A 20517-nucleotide genomic window follows, 5' to 3' on the forward strand; every position below is an offset into this window, starting at 1 on the left:
ATGTGAAAGTGATTCTCTCTCCGTGCCCCCCTTCCTGTGGGGGGGTGGGATCCCCTCATTTGCTCTGAAGTAAAAACATGTTGTTTGCCTTAGGCCTGAAAGATTTTGTAAATTATCTGAAAAATAAAATAATATTGTTTAAGAGGGATGGGTGGATTATAATTCTAAACCCAAAAATATAACATAGGGTTCAGGTCAGAGGATACTGATTTTTCCATTGAGCAGAGATGCCATTTTGCCCCGATGCCATTATATAGCTACCTAATTCTGTTTAAAATTTAAATATTGGCTCAGAGTTACTGATAGTTTTCAAAGCTGAATGAGTTAAATAAATACTTCATTGAGTATATTACTTTGGAAGTGTACTTGAGCAATTTTCTGGTGACACAAACGTTGAAAAATAACTATGAAAATGAGGAGGAAACAAATAGCAAAATACCAGCATCAACAATTCAGTAATGGTAAAATAATGTTTTTATTATTTTAAGTACTGCAAACTATTTAGCTAATACACCGCTACCCTGATATAACATGAATATATATTCGGATATAACGCGGTAAAGCAGCACTCTGGGGGGCAGGGCTGTGCGCTCCGGCCGATCAGTGCTTCAGCGTGTCTGGCTCTGACACGCTGCTCTGAGCGGCATGTTAAGGGTGCCAGTGAGGGGCCTGAGGGGTTGGAAAAGGGGTAGAGGGTCTTGGGGGGCAGTCGGGGACAGGGAGCGGGGGGTTGGATGGTTCGGAGGTTCTGGGGTTGGGGTGGTCAGGGAACGGGGGCGTTGGATAGGGCGTGGGAGTGTGGATAGGGGGCAGGGCAGTCGGGACAGGGAGAAGAGGGGTTGGGTAGGGGGTGGGATCCTGGGGGTGATTAGGGATGGGGGGGTCTATGGAGGGAGTGATCAGGGGACAAGGAGCGGGGGCTTAGATACGGGGTGGGATCTTGGGAGGGGTGGTTAGGGGCAGGGGGTCTCTGGAGGGGGTAGTCAGGGGACAAGGAGCCGGGGGGGGTTGGCTGGGGTGGGGGTTCCTTGGGGTCAGTTGGGGCGGGAAGTGACTATTAATAACAGAAATGCTTGAGGCTAAAGCAAGTTCAATACAAAGCGGTTTCAACTATAACACGGTAAGTTTTTTTTTGGCTCCCGAGGACCGCGTTATATTGGGGTAGAGGTGTACTTCATTGTGATTTGGTTTTGGTCGGATTCATTTTTCTCCGTCCAGTCCTGCTGCTATTTTAAAGAGCTGTAATTTGATGCATAGTTCTTAAACTCATGGTGATTTCACAGATTACTTACTTTTCCTTTGACTGAGATTAATTGGCTTTGTATCTACAGGACTAGTATCTTTTGTATAGTATATTGTATTACCTTGTCAGGTAGGCCTTATACAAGGGATGTTTTTACTGGCTTGCCCTTGTGGAATTAGAATGTGCAGGAAATGAAAGAATTATTTCCTTTTAACTTCAGCATCATCAAGAGTTATCCTCAAGTATATGGAGTTTATATTGTTAAACATTAATCTATTGTCATATGTCTCATCATGAGTGGGAGGATAGTGTTAAATATAAGTCACGGGTGCATTAGAAATACATAGCCCTGATGATGTAGGGTTGGATTCAGGAGCTATGTGGGGACTTTGCTTCAAGGGCCATTTGGAGGTGGACCTTTAGGGCTGGTCTATGCTAGATGATTAAGTTGACGCAGCTACGTTGCTTGTCGATTGATAAATTCATACTCATGAGCGATGTAGTAAAACTCACAAGTCCCTGTGTAGACAGTGCTAAGTTGATGATAGAATTCTTCCATCAACATAGCTACTGCCTCTTGTGGAGTGGGTTAGCTGTGCCAATTGGAGATCCCCTCCTGATGGTGTAATGAGCATCCATACTGAAGCACTACAGCAGTGAACCTCACCACTATAGCGTTTTAAGTGTAGACAAGCCCATAGAAATGATTGTCTCAGTTTCTTGGGAAAGAATGGAGAGAGAAGTAGAATGTCTTACACTTTAGCTCTGAGTAGCATTGAGATGTTGGTTGTCTGCCTCATTATATTATTTTAGTGCCTTTTTTAGGATAACGGTTTTAAGATAACTGTAGCTAATTGTAAGTAAAACCAACAATGGTCACTTTACAGAGGTATTTTTAGAGTTTAAATTTAATTTTCCTTCTTCACCCCAAATAACTGCTCCTGGAGACTTCTCTGATATCTGCTTCTTGCGAAATCTTAGGTGAAGCAGTTTGCAGTTTATTCTGAGAGATTTGCAATGGCAGAAGGGGGAGAAAAAATTCCACTGATACCTGCTTCCTGACCAGCAGATTATTAATAAGTTCTGTGTCCTAAATATTGGCAGTAGAACTGAATTTAATTCCATTATCCCCTCCTTAGAGCCTGTGGGATAAAAGCAAATATTAACATTAAAACTCTAATTTTAGTTTTAGTGATTTAGAATATGCCCTATTTCAGTGTTTCTCAAGCTGTGGCAGCCTGGACCACCTTGTAATTGTTGTTGGTCTGCAGTGACCTTTCTGGTCCCAGTTTTCCTCCTTGTTTCACCCTGCTAAATTGCATTAAAAGAAAGGGTTCTGTAATAACCGAATGGCTACTGAAACCCTGGAGCAAGCTGGGACTTTCACTTTTAACTGCCAATCCTGAATGTTCCAGTGGTGAAAACTTGCTGGAAATGAATTCTGGTTGGCCATTGTTCATAGGGAGCTTTCTAGGAGATCATATTCAAAACGGTCAACAGACTAAAATATTTTCAGGTCTAAAATTATGCATGATTCTGTTTAGAATGTTTGGTGTATGAGGTTTGAGGTATCATTAATAACATTCAACTGAAAAAACGCATCCTGAATTCTAACCTTCGTTATACAGTGCTGTACATTCAATGTACTATCTTCTGTGTTCCACATGAGACTTTTTGCTGGACAGCTTAAGTAAAGTGTACCTTTTTTACACCATTGTGCTAGGTCATTGTTTCCCGGATGATGGGTCATGACCCACCAACAGGACATGGGAAGATTCTAAGCAGGTCACAGGCATAGTGCAGAGGGGGAGCCCAGCTCACACTCACCCTGCAGCTGCCGCTCCTTTCGTGCTGTGCTGGGCCTGACTCCCCACTCCAGACGCAGCCTGCCATGATAGGTTACAGCATCACTGAGGTTTGGGTTGGCCACCCCACTTTCATGACAGAAGGGTGGTACTGTGCGCCAAGCCACAGTGCCCAGAGTGGGGAACTGGGCCCAGCCCAGTGGGATGGGAACTGCCACTGTGGGGTGAGTGCAGGGCAGGCTTGGTCTCTGTCCCATTCCCCCATCCCCACAGGTCCTCCCCTCTGCACTGGGCTGGGATTAGGGTTGCAGTGCTGGGGTGGAGGGTGATGCTGCGGGTGATCAGTGCCCCCGCGGTAGGGTGAGGAGGAGGTGGTAGAAGAGGACACTGGCCTATGGTTTTGCCCCCCTCCTGCTCCCCATGAATTTGGACCTAGGTTGAGTTGCAAAAAAGATGAAATGCAGTTGGTGGGCACCTTATTAAAAAGTTTAGGAATCACTGATCTAGCTCAAACAATATCCACTTATTGTGTGCAAGATGGATACTTTCACACGTCTGTTGCTTTATAAAATCTCCTAGAATTGGTAGTAAAACTACGTGATTATCTGTGCCAATTAGTTGCATGTGAACTCCCTACATTCCTGTGGCCCAGACTAGTCCAGGTACAAGGGACAAGGCCCTTGCCAAGCTGCCAATACAAACATCTTTTTGTAAGCTTACTCTTTTTCAGACAAGCCATTTAAAACAGACTGTGGTATTGACTGTAGATTAGAGGAGTAGTATTTGGCATATCCCCTGAATTTTAAAATGGAGGAAGGTAAAACATGCAAAGGAAATATGGAAATGGTATCTAAGAAATTCAGTGTCAGCAGCTCAGTGGTAAAACTGTATAGATAATGCTTTATTATATAGTGCTATAACCTTTTACGTACTTCATAGAAAAGCACTAATGGAAATAACAAACCCTGAAACCAACTACGTGCCAAGAAAGACAGAAGCATGTGTCTTTGGTCAGGATAAGGTCTCTGGATTTTTTTTTTACTGAAACTGGACATTTTTTAAACGTAATTACGTTAAGTAACCATGTGCAATTGAAACAAGTTTTGTTGTAAATAATAAAATTTAAAAAATATCTGAGAGGGAAATAGAGGCACGTGACTTGCATTTTTGAAAATAGTTCTGTTTATTTCTAGCCGTCAGAACCAACTTAAAGATCAGCAGCAGCAACAGCAGGTAGTATCGTTGTGCCAGCTTCCAGATGAGGCAGAATGTCTGACTGTGCCAAGGTATAAGCGAGACCTAGTGCAGAAACTCAAGATTCTGAGGCAAGAATTGTCGCAGCACCAACCCCAAGCTGGCCACTGTCGTATTGAAGTCTCCAGAGAAGAGATTTTTGAGGTAATCTGAAGATAAGGAAACTCTACCCATTTTTAAGTGACGGGAGAGTAGGGGAGGGAACTCTTCTGAGAGGTGGTGATGGTATATTCTGGGGAAAGGGTTGAGGAGAGGGTATAGATAATCACCGATCCTAGATGGGATGTGATTCTCTTCCAGTAAAGAAATGAAAAGGGAGGGGCAGTTGTTTAGGAGAGGGGAGAGTGTAGATTGAAAATTTATATATTTTTTTAAATAAATATAACCAGTAAATAACTTCATATAGCATTCATCTTCAATATTTTAATTACACAGTATGTATCTCAAATACACATTTTTGTTTAGATTTTTGAAAATCAGACATTTTAAATTCATGAATTATCAAGGCTGATGACTGACAGGAGACACCCAAAGTGCAGTGTTCTCACTGGAATTTTGCAACATTGTTTTGCTGAATTAATCATATGCAGTTGTAATTCTTTGGCTCCCCTCCACCGCAACCTTCTCACTTCACACTCAACTTCCAAGCCTGTACATTGTAGTCACCATTTTTCCATCCAAGCAGGATTGGATGAGTCTTTCCTTTGAAGACTTGCTCATCTCACTTTAATTAGCTGCGGGGGTGGCTGTGCAGTAATCAGACATGCAAAATCACAAATTTATTATGAGTGAAGTGATTTCTAAGTAAAATTAAGCCTCACTCACGATCTTGCGATAGAACTCTCAAATGTCAGGGTTTTTGGGTGTGGTTCCCCCCCCCCCATGACATTTGAGAGCTCTATATCCTGAGAGATCCTGAGTGAGGCTTAATTTTACTTAGAAATCACTGTCAGCCAACAGCTTCCCCTCCCCAGGGCGCTCCCTGTACTAAAAGGTACGTTTTTAGCCTATGTGATTTCAGAGGAAAGGTTGAAAATGTGACCTGAAAGCACCTTAAAGTCTCAGAAACCAGTGTGGAAATAGAAAACCCACATTTCATTGACTTAAAAATCATGAGAACTTTTTTTAATCTCATGATATTTGGGCGTCTGACTCATGATTTTCTAATGGCAAGGGTTGGCAACACTGAATGCAAGCTGTAGTTTCTTTGAGGCTGTGTGCTAGCTCCAGGGGATCATGACATTGCTCTCAAACAGAAACTAAACATTTAATTCCCAGTTCTTTGTTCCTCCTACCTCTCTGTTCTTCAGTTTCTTTATCCACACATTTTCTTCTGGTAGTGCCTGGGAGTTACCCGATAGAGATGTAACTCTAACTTTCCCAGTAACAGGGGGCATCCAGTGCTTGCAATACTTGATATGCCTTAATGCTCCCCTGAAGGTTTGTTTTTGTACCTACCCTTAACAGATTGCCCATTTTTTGTCCTCTTAGACAGGAGAAATGAGCCCTTATCTAGTACTTTCAATCTCCAAAGCAGTTTACTGACAATTATAGCTTTTAATTACTTGTAGAAGTACAGAAGGACAAAACAAAGAGAAATGATCCCTGCACATAAGCAATTTAAGGATCCATTGCTTTTCTACCATATCTATTCTTTTATTTGACAAGTAACGTTATGTTGGTAGAAAACACAGTAGCCTGTGAAATGGTGGTTAATAACTGAAAGGACACCGTCTGGTTTAGGTACTGAGAGTCAAATGATTTATCATAACAAATAGTATATAAATCCATGATACGCCCACATCTTGCATACTGCATACGGATGTGGTCTCATCTCAAAAAGATATACTGGCATTAGAAAATGTTCAGAGAAGGGCAACTAAAATTATTAGGGGTTTGGAACTGGTCCCATGTGAGGAGAGATTAAAGAGGCTAGGGCTTTTCAGCTTGGAAAAGAGGAGACTAAGGGGAATATGACTGAGGTATATAAAATCCATGAGTGGTGTGGAAAAAGTGAATAAGGAAAAGTTATTCACTCGTTCCCATAATATAAGAACTAGGGGCCACCAAATGAAATTAATGGGCAGCAGGTTTAAAACAAATAAAAGGAAGTTCTTCACTCAGTGCACAGTCAACCTGTGGAACTCCTTGCCTGAGGAGGTTGTGAAGGCTAGGACTGTAACAAGGTTTAAAAGAGAACTGGATAAATTCATGGAGGTTAAGTCCATTAATGGCTATTAGCCAGGATGGGAAAGGAATGGTGTCCCTCTGTTTGTCAGAAGGTGGAGATGGATGGCAGGAGAGAGATCACTTGATCATTGCCTGTTAGGTTTACTCCCTCTGGGGCACCTGACATTGGCCGCTGTCAGCAGACAGGATACTTGGCTGGATGGACCTTTGGTCTGACCCAGTATGGCCATTTTTATGTTCTTGCGTTATGTTCTAGTAGTAGGATGTCTAGCTATAAACAGCAGTGAATATGACAGTAGATGGTATGATTGCAGGAGTCTTACAGGCAAGTCATGAAGATGAGACCTAAGGATCTGTGGAAGCGATTAATGATAAAATTTCGTGGAGAAGAAGGCCTTGATTATGGAGGGGTTGCCAGGTATGCTAGAAAACATGACCTAAATTATCCACTGTATTCTGAATCCTAAAGCTATCTTGCTCCTAAGTACTGTGTTTTTTAAGTCTTTTTTTTTTTAATGTGTGTTCCACTAATAACTTGTACGTCAAAATTGTGTCTCTGTTTCCTGGTGTTTCTATAGAGTAGAAAATATACCCCAACATAGGAATTAATATCTTGTAAGTAAATCTGCAAGATTATTGCAGATCTTAACATAGATGCATTTTAAATGTGAGAAATGTTTCTGGAACTCCACTGAAGATGTAGTTGTTTTTTTCCCCTCTGGTTACTGAAGTTTAGATATCTGAGAGTTTACACCATTAAGGACCGACTCCACCTTGTGGTACTTTTCTTACCAAAAATGTAAGTCTAATATTGTAGTTTTGAATGAAATACCTTGACTAGGATTTAAAGTCAAATGTTAGCAGTTACTAGAGTAGGGAAGTAAAACCTATTTTAATTTTTCACTTGTTAAAAAAACATTTTTTTTCTGCTGGTAGCAAATGTTTCGATTTAAACATTTAAAACGGTTGATATAACAGCTACAAGTATTTTAACATATGAAGTCCTTGTTGCTTACTGTAAAATAACCTAGATGCTATTGTAATACAGTCAAAAATATTAACATGTCTGTCTTGCTGGCATATGGATGTGTGACCTGTGAATGAAATAAGCTGTCAGATAGAAGTTAACGTATTTATTGTGGTGAATAGCACTTTTATGTTAAATTCTAAAAAATATGGCGAGTTGCAACTTTCATTCATTCTTAAGTATCCATCTGCCCCCCAAAATTGGAGTATTTCTTTGGCATCTCTAGGTGCTGTATGGCAGGTTGTCGTAATGAAAGACACAAGGCAACTCTTACATTAAACATATCTTTAGACCCCTGCGTGGATACAAAATTTGTATCTGCATCTGATCCGCGATCCGCAAAAATGTTCCGCAGATACCTACATCCACGGATATAAAGCATATATCCATGGAGTTGCAGGGCTCTACATAACTTTACTTGATTTTTGCATAATGACACCACAGTGTGTTTGCTTCATGTAACATCCCATCCGTGGAGGATAACTTCTCATTTAATTATTACCGTTACAACAATCTAATATTTTGCTGACTTAATTACAGCTGATTGTTCAGTTAGAACAAAAATGTTTCAAAACTAGAAATAACAGATGCAGTAAGGTATCATTTTCCATGCTTCCGCTAGTGTTTTCTAGCGCTACTTCTGGTTGGCATACCCTGGACAATCAGCCCTCTGCTTTGTGGGCAGCCAAAGAAGCAAAGCTAAGGAGCAGTATGAAAAATTATGGTTGTTCCCCTCCACCCCTTAAGCCAATATTTACTAATCAGTGCAAACTTACTTAGCACTTTAAATTGAAGCCTTTAATGTAAATGTCCTTCAGGTAATGGATACGTTCAGCAGAGTATCATACAGCAGCATCTGAAGAAGTGGTGTTTTACACACGAAAGCTTATGCCCAAATAAATCTGTTAGTCTTTAAGGTGCCACCAGACTCCTTGTTGTTTTTGTGTATATAGACTAACATGGCTACCCCCTGATACTATACAGCAGTGTTGTATCGTGAGTAAAATATACAAAGTACAACCTTGTCTTAAATGTGTAATGCCTAAAAAAGGGGAAGCAACCAGAAAATATTGAGATTAAGCTGAAGAAAAGGCTTGGAGAGCTGGGAAACCAGCCAGTTTTCAAGTACTGTATGTTTATTGGGCGAGTAAAAGTAATTTTTGTCCTTTTTATAGCTTAACTGTGTATTGATCGCTGTAAATATTTACAGTTGAAAACCTAAATTTTTGCACAACTTCTCAACATAGAAATGTATTTATCTGAAACATGGAGTAAAATAATTATTTTTTTCCCCCAGGGAATGGCTTTACCTGTTGTCTCATGAAATGTTGAATCCATATTATGGCCTCTTCCAGTATTCACGAGATGATATCTATACGCTGCAAATCAACCCAGACTCTGCAGTTAACCCGGTACAAATTATGACAAATTTACAGAACTCATTCTTTCTGTGACCTAGGAAATTCATCTTCAAATAAGCATGAGGAATGCCTTAGACTTAGGAGTCTAATTCTCACATTATCATTGCTAGAAATTGAATTTGTGTAATGGCATGACCCCTTTGTATTTAGAATTAATCAAAGAAAAATACCAAATATTTCTCCTTAATTTTGGTGCCAGATGTTTGAATTGCTTTAAGGAAAGCATGAATAAAAGTTGCTTCTGTGCTGAGTAATAGGATCTCTGAATTGTTGCCTACCAAGTTCTGAAAGTGTGACAACAAAAAAAACTAGAAACTTTTTGATAGTAAAGTCTTAATTCTGAAATTTGAAATTCTGTAATTACTCTCTCTGGAAGTCTGATTTTAGTTGAATGCATTTGTTTTTTCTTTTAATTCCAGGAACACTTATCATATTTCCATTTTGTTGGACGGATTATGGGGATGGCTGTGTTTCATGGACATTATATTGATGGGGGCTTCACATTGCCTTTCTATAAGCAGTTGCTAGGGAAGCCAATTACTCTTGATGACATGGAATTGGTTGACCCAGATCTTCATAACAGCTTAGTCTGGATACTGTATGTATTGCACATTTAATAATTATGACATTTTAAAATTCTGTTAGAATTAATACAAATGATTTGTGTTCCTAAATCCAGTTAGAATTAAATTAAAAGTAAAGTATATTCTATGCTCCTGCTGCTGTCTAAGGTAGATTTATGGTATATCTTTCTAGTGTTCATAGTAAACAAAGGCTTTTTAAAAAATTGAGTATTTCAGCTTTCTAGAGGCATGGACATGGGTCATGAATGTAATTTTGAACATGGAATGAAAGAATTTTTGATTCACTGAGCTTATGGCTGTTAGTCAGAAATTGTAACTTAGCTTTTCTATTTACTGATTATGTAAACCATTAAATAGCAGCAACATGTTGCTAAAAGTGTTGCATCAAAAGTTTTGACAGTGTTCCAAACTATAATTCAAGAATAATAAAGAATTAGTAGGTTTTCTTTTGTTATGCTTATTATCAATATTTTGAAACCAAATATAATATTGAGGTGTGTATCATAAGTATTTATGAATGCAATACATTTGCAGAGTATGTCTTCTCCACTGAACCATTTGTTTATTTCCCTCCACAAGTGAGAATGATATTACAGGTGTCTTGGACCATACGTTCTGTGTGGAACACAATGCTTATGGGGAAATTATTCAACATGAACTGAAACCCAATGGCAAAAGCATCCCTGTCACAGAGGAAAATAAAAAAGAATATGTCAGGTATTAAATAATCATACATCTATTTTTCAAACAAAGCTTCTCTTTTAGTTTCCTCCATGAGAGATTTTGGCTTGTTTGAACTTATTGCCAGTGCCACATTTATCTAAACACTAGTACAGTAGTTTTGTTGTGTTGTGTTGTCAGTAAGTTTAGGTTTTGGCAGGATAAAGTGCAGGGTTATGTTTTTGAATATATTTTTTCACAAAACAAATTTGCACTTGCTTTTGCAGGCTTTATGTAAACTGGCGATTTTTACGAGGAATTGAAGCTCAGTTTCTAGCACTGCAGAAGGGATTTAATGAAGTAATCCCACAACATCTGCTGAAGACATTTGATGAGAAGGAGTTAGAGGTCAGTACATTAATGTTACATTATGTCGTCAAGTGTAACAATAAAAGGCTGATGCATTCTTCTGAGACTAAACAATGTGCTAAGTTGCATCCCCAGTGCTTCTGGGGTTTTGCAGGTGCAGTATTACAAGCACCACAGTTAAACACAGAAGGTCATCCAGGCCTTGGAATTTTGAGGTTGATCTCTTACACCTTCCATTCTGTGTATCTTCTACAGAATCAGTAGCTGGGTGTGTCAACTTGAAGCATTCTCTATCTCATGTGGTTTGCATTGTTTAACTCTGTTTAGTAGAGTATATACACACAGGTTTGGGCTTATGTTTTTGTTAATCTTGGGAGTGACTGAATAGGGTGCTTCATAGTGACTGTAGAAGTAGCCGCTTCCTTTATTTCAATCTGTTCTGATAGGACATGTAGTATGGATCCCTCTCTTGTACCTTGGTTCAGTTGGTTTTCTATTCCAAAGTATCTACAATCATCTCATATTGGTCGAGTGACCTCTGTAGTGGAGGTGGCAGTGCATTACCCTTGAAGAAACACGTATGCCTTAGCACTGCCATGAAGTGCTCTACTAAATGTAAAGATCCAGCGCCTGAAATACCGTATTGCCCTGGACAAATGCAGCTGGTTCCCAAAGTATGTTTTTAAAAATGGACATCTAATATAGAATCCATATCTGGGATTTTTCTCTATCAATCCTGCAGTGATGGCCCACAACCACAGAGCCATTGTATGTGTTTTGGTTTATAAAATGGCTAAAGTGTGAATTATCCACATTTCCTGTGTTCCCATTTGTAAAGTTATTGTGATCCTGGAATATATTATGATTGCTTGTCTGTTCTCCCAGTGAGCAGGCCCATGCAGTAAATTCAAATAGTTTTGTATATGCCTCATGAGAACTGGGAACAAAGCATTCTCTGTCAAGAGGATCTGGCTTCTAGAGAAACCAGCTTCCAGAGGAGATTAGGCAAATCAAGAGTTTGACTCTTTCAGAAATACTGCAAAACCTTCTTCTTTGAAATATTCTTTCCACCGTCGCAAGAATGACGTGCACAACACTGACACTCCCCTCTGCCCAAAGACTACCATTTCCTCCCCAAAATAAAAACATTACAAATGCACATGGAGGCTTTATTCAAAAAAGGAAGAAGTGCCAGAGACTCCATGAAGTTCAGTAGGGACTTGGCTGTTGCTATTGATTTTTAAACCGAAGGCATTCAGATGCATTGGTGATAAAACCCTTACATGCACATTCACAGTGCACAGTTTTTATTTAAGCTCTGACAAAATCGGGGATGGATGTTAAAACAAAATTAAAACAAAGTCCAAGATACGTTTTACTTGTGCGTTTGTCTTGTAAATGTGTTTAATCTGATTTGTACAAGATGTGTGGATATGACTGCAATAAAAAGTTACATTAAGAGGGGGAAAAAACAGAATTAGTTGAATTCTGAGAGCCAAATTATACCCCCCAGCTACTCATAAGAAACTCCTTTTGAACTCAGTGGCCGCAATGCAACATCTGAATGCAGAATTTGATCCGTAAAGTATACATCTGGAAACACAAGACACTTTCAAGCTCTCTAAATTATCTTTACCATACAACTCTTGGATATTGGCTGCTGTGTTTGAAATGAAGTTTAAATACGATACCTTGAAAATGGATTCATGGTATGACGTTTCTTACTACAGAATAAAATGATATAATTCTGTGTGCCTTTAAACAAGAGAGCGCCTGTAACTTTTCATTTACACTGAAATCTATAGGTATTTTTTTAAACATGCATTGTATTTTGATGCTTAGATGTAATGTCAATTATTTCTATTGACCACTGATTGTATACAATTATTAACAGCTCATCATTTGTGGACTTGGAAAGATTGATGTTAATGATTGGAAGGCAAATACTAGGTTAAAACACTGTACTCCAGACAGCAACATTGTGAAATGGTTCTGGAAAGCTGTGGAGTTCTTCGATGAAGAGAGGAGAGCACGATTGCTCCAGTTTGTGACCGGCTCATCCAGAGTCCCTCTTCAGGGTTTTAAAGCATTACAAGGTAAAAGTTCGATGGGAACCAACTTAAAATGGATCCATTTGGGGAAAGAAATACCACATCACAGACACCTTGCATAAAAATAAGATTATTGATCTGTAATGTGACCTTTTTTAAAAAATAAATAAATAAGGGGGAGGGGTTCCCAGTGGTCTTGATTAGCTGTCTTCAGTATCATTTACCAGTTACTCTTCTCTCCTGTCCCATAATCTTGTGACTCTCTGCTGTAACCTGCCCTATTCTTTCACTCAGCAAAGCACTTTGTTCTCTAGTCTTCTCTAATCGTAGAGAACTCTGGACATCAGAGACCTGTATGTGATTCTCCTGGCTGTTTTTTTTTCTGGCAGCCTGTTTTATAGTAATCACTTTTTATTACAATCCCTCACCGCCTCTGCAGCTGTCCACAATTCACTCCATGCCAGGAAAGCCAACAACTTTGCAACTATAACAGGTGTGAGAGAGACTCTTGACTTCATGGAAGGAGCCACGTGGTGGTGAGCAGGCGAGGAAAAGAGAGAATCTACTTCATTATCCAACTGCCTTTGGAACTCTGATAGACTCTCTACCTTCCTGCAGCAACAGTTCTAACTTTGTCATCCGTGCTGCTGGGTGAACAGAATCAAAGGCAATCAGTTCAGGCTTCTGTGGTCCCCCTGTTTGTCCTCTCAAGATGGAGGAAAGTGTTGAAGAGAACACGCTCACCAAATAGAAGTATTTTCTTTACCGGTAGAAAGACTGGATTCCAACTGAGCAAAAACCTTGTGATTGCCAATTGCCACTTACAGAAGCCACGGGTTCTGGAAACCAAATATCCCCACCCAGCCTTCTCACTCACATAGGGCCTATGTAGTCTTTTGGGTTCGTAAGATGGCATAAATCCCCTGGAGTACTAAGATTTCATTAATGGGCTTTAGTACCCGTTAGCAGAATGTAGTACTCCACTGAGTGCTAATGCATATTGGAGGAGCACTACGCTATGTTGCATATTTAAATGGCAACATGAAAAGCTTAAGCAGAGGTGGCAGCCCCACACTCATTTAGGTGCTTTCTTTCCTATGTTTAACTCACTGTATTACCTACTAGATACTTGCCTTGTTTAAAGTTCTGTTTGTGACCCCTATTACTGCCATGGCTAACTTAACCTGCATGTTAAATCCTTAACATGAACTAGAATTTTGCAGCACATGCTGTATCCTAGTGTCTGGGAAGGGGCATACAACCACCACTGCCCAGTGGGGCCTTGGCTATCACAGAAGTTGTACCACTTTAGCTATATTGGTACAGTTATAGTTGTACAACCCCTGAGGTCAAATCTACAGTAGAAGCAGTCTACTGATAAAAGTGCTGCTAACATGGATGCAGCTAGTACTGGCAAAGCTGTAGCTTTTAGTGATGTAACTTATTCAATCGTCACCCTGAGTGAAGTAAGCTGCACTGGTGGAAGTGCAGTTCTTCAAGTTATTGTTCCTATGTGTGCATTCGCTGTAGGCTGTGCATGAGCTGGTACACTCTTGATTGTAGATTTTAGTTAACCGTGTGCTCTATACATCTTTGTCTTCTGGTGCAAGGGTATATAGGAAGGGGTGGACCCGCCAAGGCTCCAATTGGCTTGAAACAAAGCATAGCAGAGTGTGCTGTTAGCTTCTCCATTACTATCTTCTTAAGAAAATAAGTATTTTATTTATGTATTCCTTATTTTATATGTTTTCTATTTGTTGTAGCCGAAGTTGGTGCTTCAGGAGGCCTGAACCCTGGCTGCCTTTCTTTGCAGTTAGGATCTTCCAGCCCTTAGCTGTTGTCTGCAGCCTCCTTGCTTGGGTTATGCCAAAGGCCCTGGACTTCAAACCCTGCCAGGCCTGCCACAGGTCGTCTTCCTCCCCACAGTGAGGGACATTCCAGCTGTCTCAGAGAGTAGAGTCCCATGTCCACTCTAAGTGCAAGGTCTGCACTGGATTTCAAAGCAGATTTTGCAAGCTGAGGAAGGATGGATTGAAGTTCCTCCTGATGGAGTGCTCTGCTGTCTGAAACCTGCAGGATTTGAGTCTCCTCCCCGGCACAACAGCCTTAGTCACTCAGGCTGCAGCAGTGGTTTCCAGAGACCATGGAGCAGCTTCAGAACTGAAGCACTCTTAAGACCTAGAAAACTCATTCCCTGGGGAGAGTCTCCAAGTTACTTCTTAGGACAGAGAGCAGAGTGACTGGTATGGGTATTGCTGAGGCTTCTGAGACACCCAACCCCCGGTACCAAGCTACCAGTACCCACCAAAAAACCTTCTCTTATGCCTCATGCTAAGAAGTCTTCTAACAAACTGCACCGAGCACCTCCATAGTTGACTGGGGAACTGGAGACCTCCAGACACAATGACTTCTCCAGGAACAGGCGTTCTTAAGAAGTCTTGTTCAACTATGCTTTGTACTGCCCTCCTCTGGACACAACCACAAAGAATACACGGACTTTACCTCTGTAGTGTACACTTGGAGTGCATGGACCATACTTTCGTGCAGTCCCAGGTACCATCTCAGGTTCCTATTGAGCATTGTCCAGTTTTCTCTTCCATGAAGGCTTCTTAGTTACAGAAAAGCCAGGGTCTCCCCTCCTAAGGAATACCCAGAAAGATCCCTCCCTGGTACCATTCACAACCAGAGCTTCCTTCTGTTATCCTGGATCCCAGCACACAATCTTGACCTCTGGTACCAGCCCCTATGAACCCGCAGTAACTATCTAGCCCCACCATACCTATGCTTGGGACTCTCTATTGGAGACAGGAGAGGATACCTCCTCAGATTCAGAGGTTTCAGTCTAGGATTCTACTATTCTTGCCATTCTAACCCCCCTCTGGAGATACTTCCCAAGGAGGAGATCACGGAAACAGCAGACATTCATGTCAGCCCTGGCAGGATCATCCTCTTACTTTGCTTATTCACCACTGCAGTGGACTTTTTGGAACACATGGACTCTGTAGAGTGACCAGTTTTATAGGGTACCCTCCAGAAAGCTCACTGGTGTTGCATAAGGAAAGGAAGAGGATGGTCCTGTCCTGGATGACATGAATGTTTGCTGCTTCTTTGATCTCCTTCTCTGAATCCTCTGAATATACGCCTTCCACAAAGAGATGACTTACCAAATCTGATTGCTTAGCATTCTTGACTTTTTCAAAATCAGACCTATACAAGATCTGCAGAACTCTCCAGAAAGAGAAGAGGCCCTCCTTGATGGTGACCTCCCAGTCTGCATCATCTTCCAAAAAGCCATTTTGACAGCTTGGTCATGAACTGCCTCCTTCTCTGAATCTCATGTTGCATGAAACTACTTTACACTCAGCTTTTGGGGGCCATCTCTTTTCAACCTGCCTGGGAGCTCATCGCATCAGACAGATCCATCTACAGGTGGTTTCAATCTTTTTTGCTCTTAGGGGTGATTGAGACAGTTACCCTGAATTCATAGGAAGAGGATTCTAATTCAGGTACTTCCTGGTTCCCAAAAGGAAAGAGGATGGAAGCTCTTCCAAGACCTCAGGACTCTGAATACCTTTATCCTTTTGCAGCATTTCAGAATGACGACTCTAGCAATGATAATTCCATCCTTTAGATCCCAGGGACTGGTTTGTCACACGCATCCTCCATGATGCATACTTTCATATAGCTTTCATATAGCTATGCACCAGTCTCAGACACTTCCTACAGTTAGTCATCAGCACAGAGAATTACTAGTATCTTGTCCTCCCCTTCAGCCTTTCAGATGCTTTAAAAAAAATCTGTACAAAGGTCCACTATGTCACAGCTCACCTGCATCATTGGGGAATAACTGTTTTTCCCTATCTGGACAATTGGCTCAAGGGTTGCTCCTTCCTCAAGGTCCAGCCAATGACCAACAAGGCCCATGTCTCATTTCACCTCCCTGGGCCTTTGTCTAAAGTTGGTAAAGTCTACTCTAGTGCTGATAAAGAGCGTAGACTTCAGTGGAGCCCCTCTGCACTCCTCAACCTACTTACCTAGGTACAGGTTAACTCCAATGGCCTTCCTTATTTCTATGCTACAGTAGATCCCCCAATCCATAGCAAGTGCTTGCCTGCAGTTCTTAAGCCACACATCAGATGTTTGTGACATCCTATGCAAGACTACTCCTTTTGATTGCTTCAGGACTGTTAAAACCTCCAACAAACAGTCTTTCCAAGCGAATGATCGTACCACAGCGTTCTTGACTCCAACTGGTAAAAGGATCCTTTCACAGTTAGTGTGGGAGTTCCATTTTCATGGCTGCACCCATCAAGGGTCATCACTACATATGCCTCCCTGCTGGGTTGGGTTGCCCATCTCCAAGGCACCACAGCCCAGGGTAAATGGACTCCTCAAGAAGAATCTCTGTGTAGTTCGCTTCGCATGCCAATACATTCTTTGCAATCAGGAGGACAACTCAGGGTAATGCTGGACAATAGAGTGGGAATATACTACATAAATTGTCAAGGGGGAGCAAGATTCTAATCCTTATGCACAGAATCACTAAGACTGCAGAACTAGTGCATATCCCACTGCATAGACAACTCAACAGTCTACCTTCCAGGCCTGCAAAACACTGTTGCAAATTCTCTGAGCAGACACTTTCAAAACCATCAGAGGGGACTCAGCTACTTGGTCTTTCAGCTTATTTGCCAGTCCTGGGGCCTTCCAGAGGTGGATCTCTCCAACACCGTCCAGTGCAAAATGCCAACAATTCTGCTCGTGGAGTGGGGAGGAGGGGGTACAGTCACAACTCCATAGGGAACTCCCTATTCTTCCCTTAGCCTCATAGCCCTGGTCTACACTGGGGGGGGGCGTGGGGTGTCGACCTAAGATACACTGATCTACTGCTACGCTATTTGCGTAGCTGAAGTTGCGTATCTTAGGTCAACTTACCTGGCTGTGAGGACAGCGGCAAGTCGACCACTGCTGCTCCCCCGTCGACTCCACTTCTGCCTCTCGCAAGCTGGAGTTCCAGAGTTGACGGGGAGCGCGTTTGGGGATCAATTCATCGTGTCTAGACAAGATGCAGTAAATTGTTCCCCGATAGATGGATCACTACCCGCCGATCCAGCGGGTAGTGAAGGCCTGCCCATAGTCTCTTGTATACCTGCCCTCCAGCACCATTGAAACAAGGCACTTGGAGAAAGCGGAAAGCTACAGCTTGTTCTTCTATCTTGATAGTACCATCCTGGTCAAGACAAGTGTGATTCCCAGAGCTGCTTCATCTCTGTATGAATGTCTCTTTGCCTTCCTCTTGGAGATCTCCTGACATTGGACTTGGGCACCACAATGCACCCCAGTTTATCTCTGCACCTCGATAGTTCTCAGGCATAGAATTGGGCTGCTCTCCCGAAGTTCAGTTCATACTCCTGAGCAGTAGGAAACCAAGTACAAGGAAAATCTATCTGCAAAAGTGGAGGCACTTCCAAGTCTAGCGTACCCATCGATCCATATGAATCTCTCCTCACAGTCATACTTGGTTACCTGCTGAATTTAAACATACAAGGTTATCACTGAACTCCATGACGGGTTACCTGGCTGCTATTAGAGTCATTCATCCACCAGTCAAAGGATTTTCTGTTTCTATCTCAGCCACATTCCATAAAGGTTTGTTTTATCTGTTTCATCATGTTAAGGAGTCTTCACCATCATGGGACCTTAATCTGCTTCTCAATGCTTTAATGAGCCCAGCTGTCTTCAGGACTTTGTTCCTAGTAGCCATAACTTTTTGGCCAGACAGCTAGGGGAGTTAAGAGCACTCATGGCTGACCCTCTCTACTTACATTTGCCATGACAAGGTGACCTTTCGCCCCCATCCTCATTTCCTACCTAAGGTCTCCTCAGAATTCCATGTCACTTAGGACATCTGACTACCAGTGTTTTACCGCAAGCCTCATTCCGTGAGAGAGGAAGCTAGCCTCCATACCTTGGATGTAAGAGGGGCCATTGCCTCTTACCTAGGCAGAACAAGACATTGCAGGGTTTTCCCTTCAGCTCTTGATCTCCTTTGCCAAGAGAATGGACAGCCAATTTCCGCTCAGACTATGTAAGTGGGTTTCTGTTGCCTTCTAGTTTGTTACAAAGCTGCAAGAGTACATCCTCCTCCTAGACGGACTGCTCATTCCAACAGGCCCGGTCCATCTTTATAGCCTGTCTTAAAGACATACCCATCATGGACAACTGCAGAGCAGCAACCTGGTCTTGTGTTCACATGTTCTCTGGGCACAGCCAATGTACTTCCAGGTCAGAGTCAACCTAGAGCAGCACTCTCTTCAGAGCTGTGCTGAGATCTGCCTCCATGTCAAGACACTGCATGGGAGTCTCCTACTGTGGAGCAGCCATAGGGACAATAACTCAAAGAAGAGGTTACTTACCTGTACTGTAACTGGAAGTTGAGATGTGTTGTCCCTATGGGTGCTCCACCTCCTGCCTTTCTTCTTTTCTGCTGTGGAGTCTTCCTGTGCTTCCAGTCTGAAAAGGAACTGGAGCAGTGGCAGGTCCACCCTCCCCCTATACTCTCACACCAGATCACAAGGATGTATAGAGTGTAGGCATGGACCCACAGGCACTGCTAACTAAAATTACTGATCAAGAGTGCACAGGTGCATGCACACCCTATGATGGAAACCAGGAGGAGTCCAGTGGCACCTTAAAGACTAACAGATTTATTTGGGCATAGTTTTCGTGGGTAAAACCCCCCACTTCAGATAAAGTGGTTTTTTTTTACCCACAAAAGCTTATGCCCAAATAAATCTGTTAGTCTTTAAGGTGCCACCGGACTCCTCATTGTTTTTGTGGATACAGACTAACACGGTTACCCCTCTGATACTTGATCCTATGATGGAATATTCATGGGACAAAACATCTCTAAGAACTCCAGTTACTGTAAGGTAATAATTTGTGCTTTTGCTAATATACTATGCTAGGGGCTGTTGCAATCACAGCTGTCTTGGTCACAAATCATATCCCTGTAAATGTGACTCTGATGTGGATGCTATTTATACAGGTATAAATATGCTTACACCAATGTAGATTATTTTGGTATGAGGAGAAATCAGCTATAGTGGTATGAATGCGACCCCGCTATGAGTTGTATGTGTTTTAAAAAAAATCACACCCCCTACCTGAAATAGTGATACCTGTATAAAAACTGTGTGTGGATCAGGCTGTACTGTATTACTTTAGTGCAACACAGATTTACACTTGTACTGCTAGTTTTTGTGTATCTTTCACTGGCTTAAACAGTCTTAGTGTTGTGCATGTGTGAAGAAAACCAAAGTTCTGTCTGAATGGGTAATGTGGAGAGACAACTCTCTCCCTCCCTGCCACAATATTATACTGTTTTCATTTCCTTAGTACATGGCTCATCTGTCTCCCCTACTTATTTACTTCTCACTCTGCCTTCTTAACAGTTTCAGGATAGTAGTTTGGGGATTAAAGCCTGTTGTTGTGCTAGAGAATTCATCTTTACTGGATTTGCAGGTGCTGCGGGGCCCAGGCTATTTACAATACACCAGATTGATGCCAGCACTAATAACTTGCCGAAAGCTCATACCTGGTAAGACCATGTTACGTTTTCACTCCTCCATGGAAATATTGGCGTTTTGGTAAATGGACACGTCCACTGATACAGCACATCTAGATTATCAACTGTCATTTATTTCTCCTCTCCTGATAATTTTTCTACTTGGTAAAGAATTACATGTATTATAGCAATAGGGAATAGTCTGGTTTTGTTTATATCGATGTCGTTGTGTTGGCCATCGTAATGTAATTTAGTGATATAACACAAGAAGTTGCAATCTTATCACCAAAGTGTTTCAAGAATGTTAAATGCAGTTGTAGTGCAACAGAACTGTGTCCATCTTGGA

At 41.6% G+C, this 20517-nt stretch overlaps 1 protein-coding gene across 3 annotated transcripts in view; it reads left to right on the forward strand.

Moving 5' to 3' along the window:
- Positions 1-20517, forward strand: part of SMURF2 (SMAD specific E3 ubiquitin protein ligase 2) — a 99749-nt gene that overhangs the window by 75194 nt on the left and 4038 nt on the right. For all 3 annotated transcript variants that reach the window (XM_038372132.2, XM_038372133.2, XM_038372136.2), the window contains 8 exons: positions 4242-4446; positions 6807-6910; positions 8817-8931; positions 9360-9538; positions 10104-10241; positions 10472-10592; positions 12448-12649; positions 20129-20204. In XM_038372132.2, coding sequence (XP_038228060.1) covers positions 4242-4446; positions 6807-6910; positions 8817-8931; positions 9360-9538; positions 10104-10241; positions 10472-10592; positions 12448-12649; positions 20129-20204 — 1140 coding nt within the window. The remainder of the gene's footprint in view (positions 1-4241; positions 4447-6806; positions 6911-8816; positions 8932-9359; positions 9539-10103; positions 10242-10471; positions 10593-12447; positions 12650-20128; positions 20205-20517) is intronic.

This window comes from Dermochelys coriacea, chromosome 14 (genome assembly GCF_009764565.3).
Source record: "Dermochelys coriacea isolate rDerCor1 chromosome 14, rDerCor1.pri.v4, whole genome shotgun sequence".
Lineage (NCBI taxonomy): Eukaryota > Metazoa > Chordata > Testudines > Dermochelyidae > Dermochelys > Dermochelys coriacea.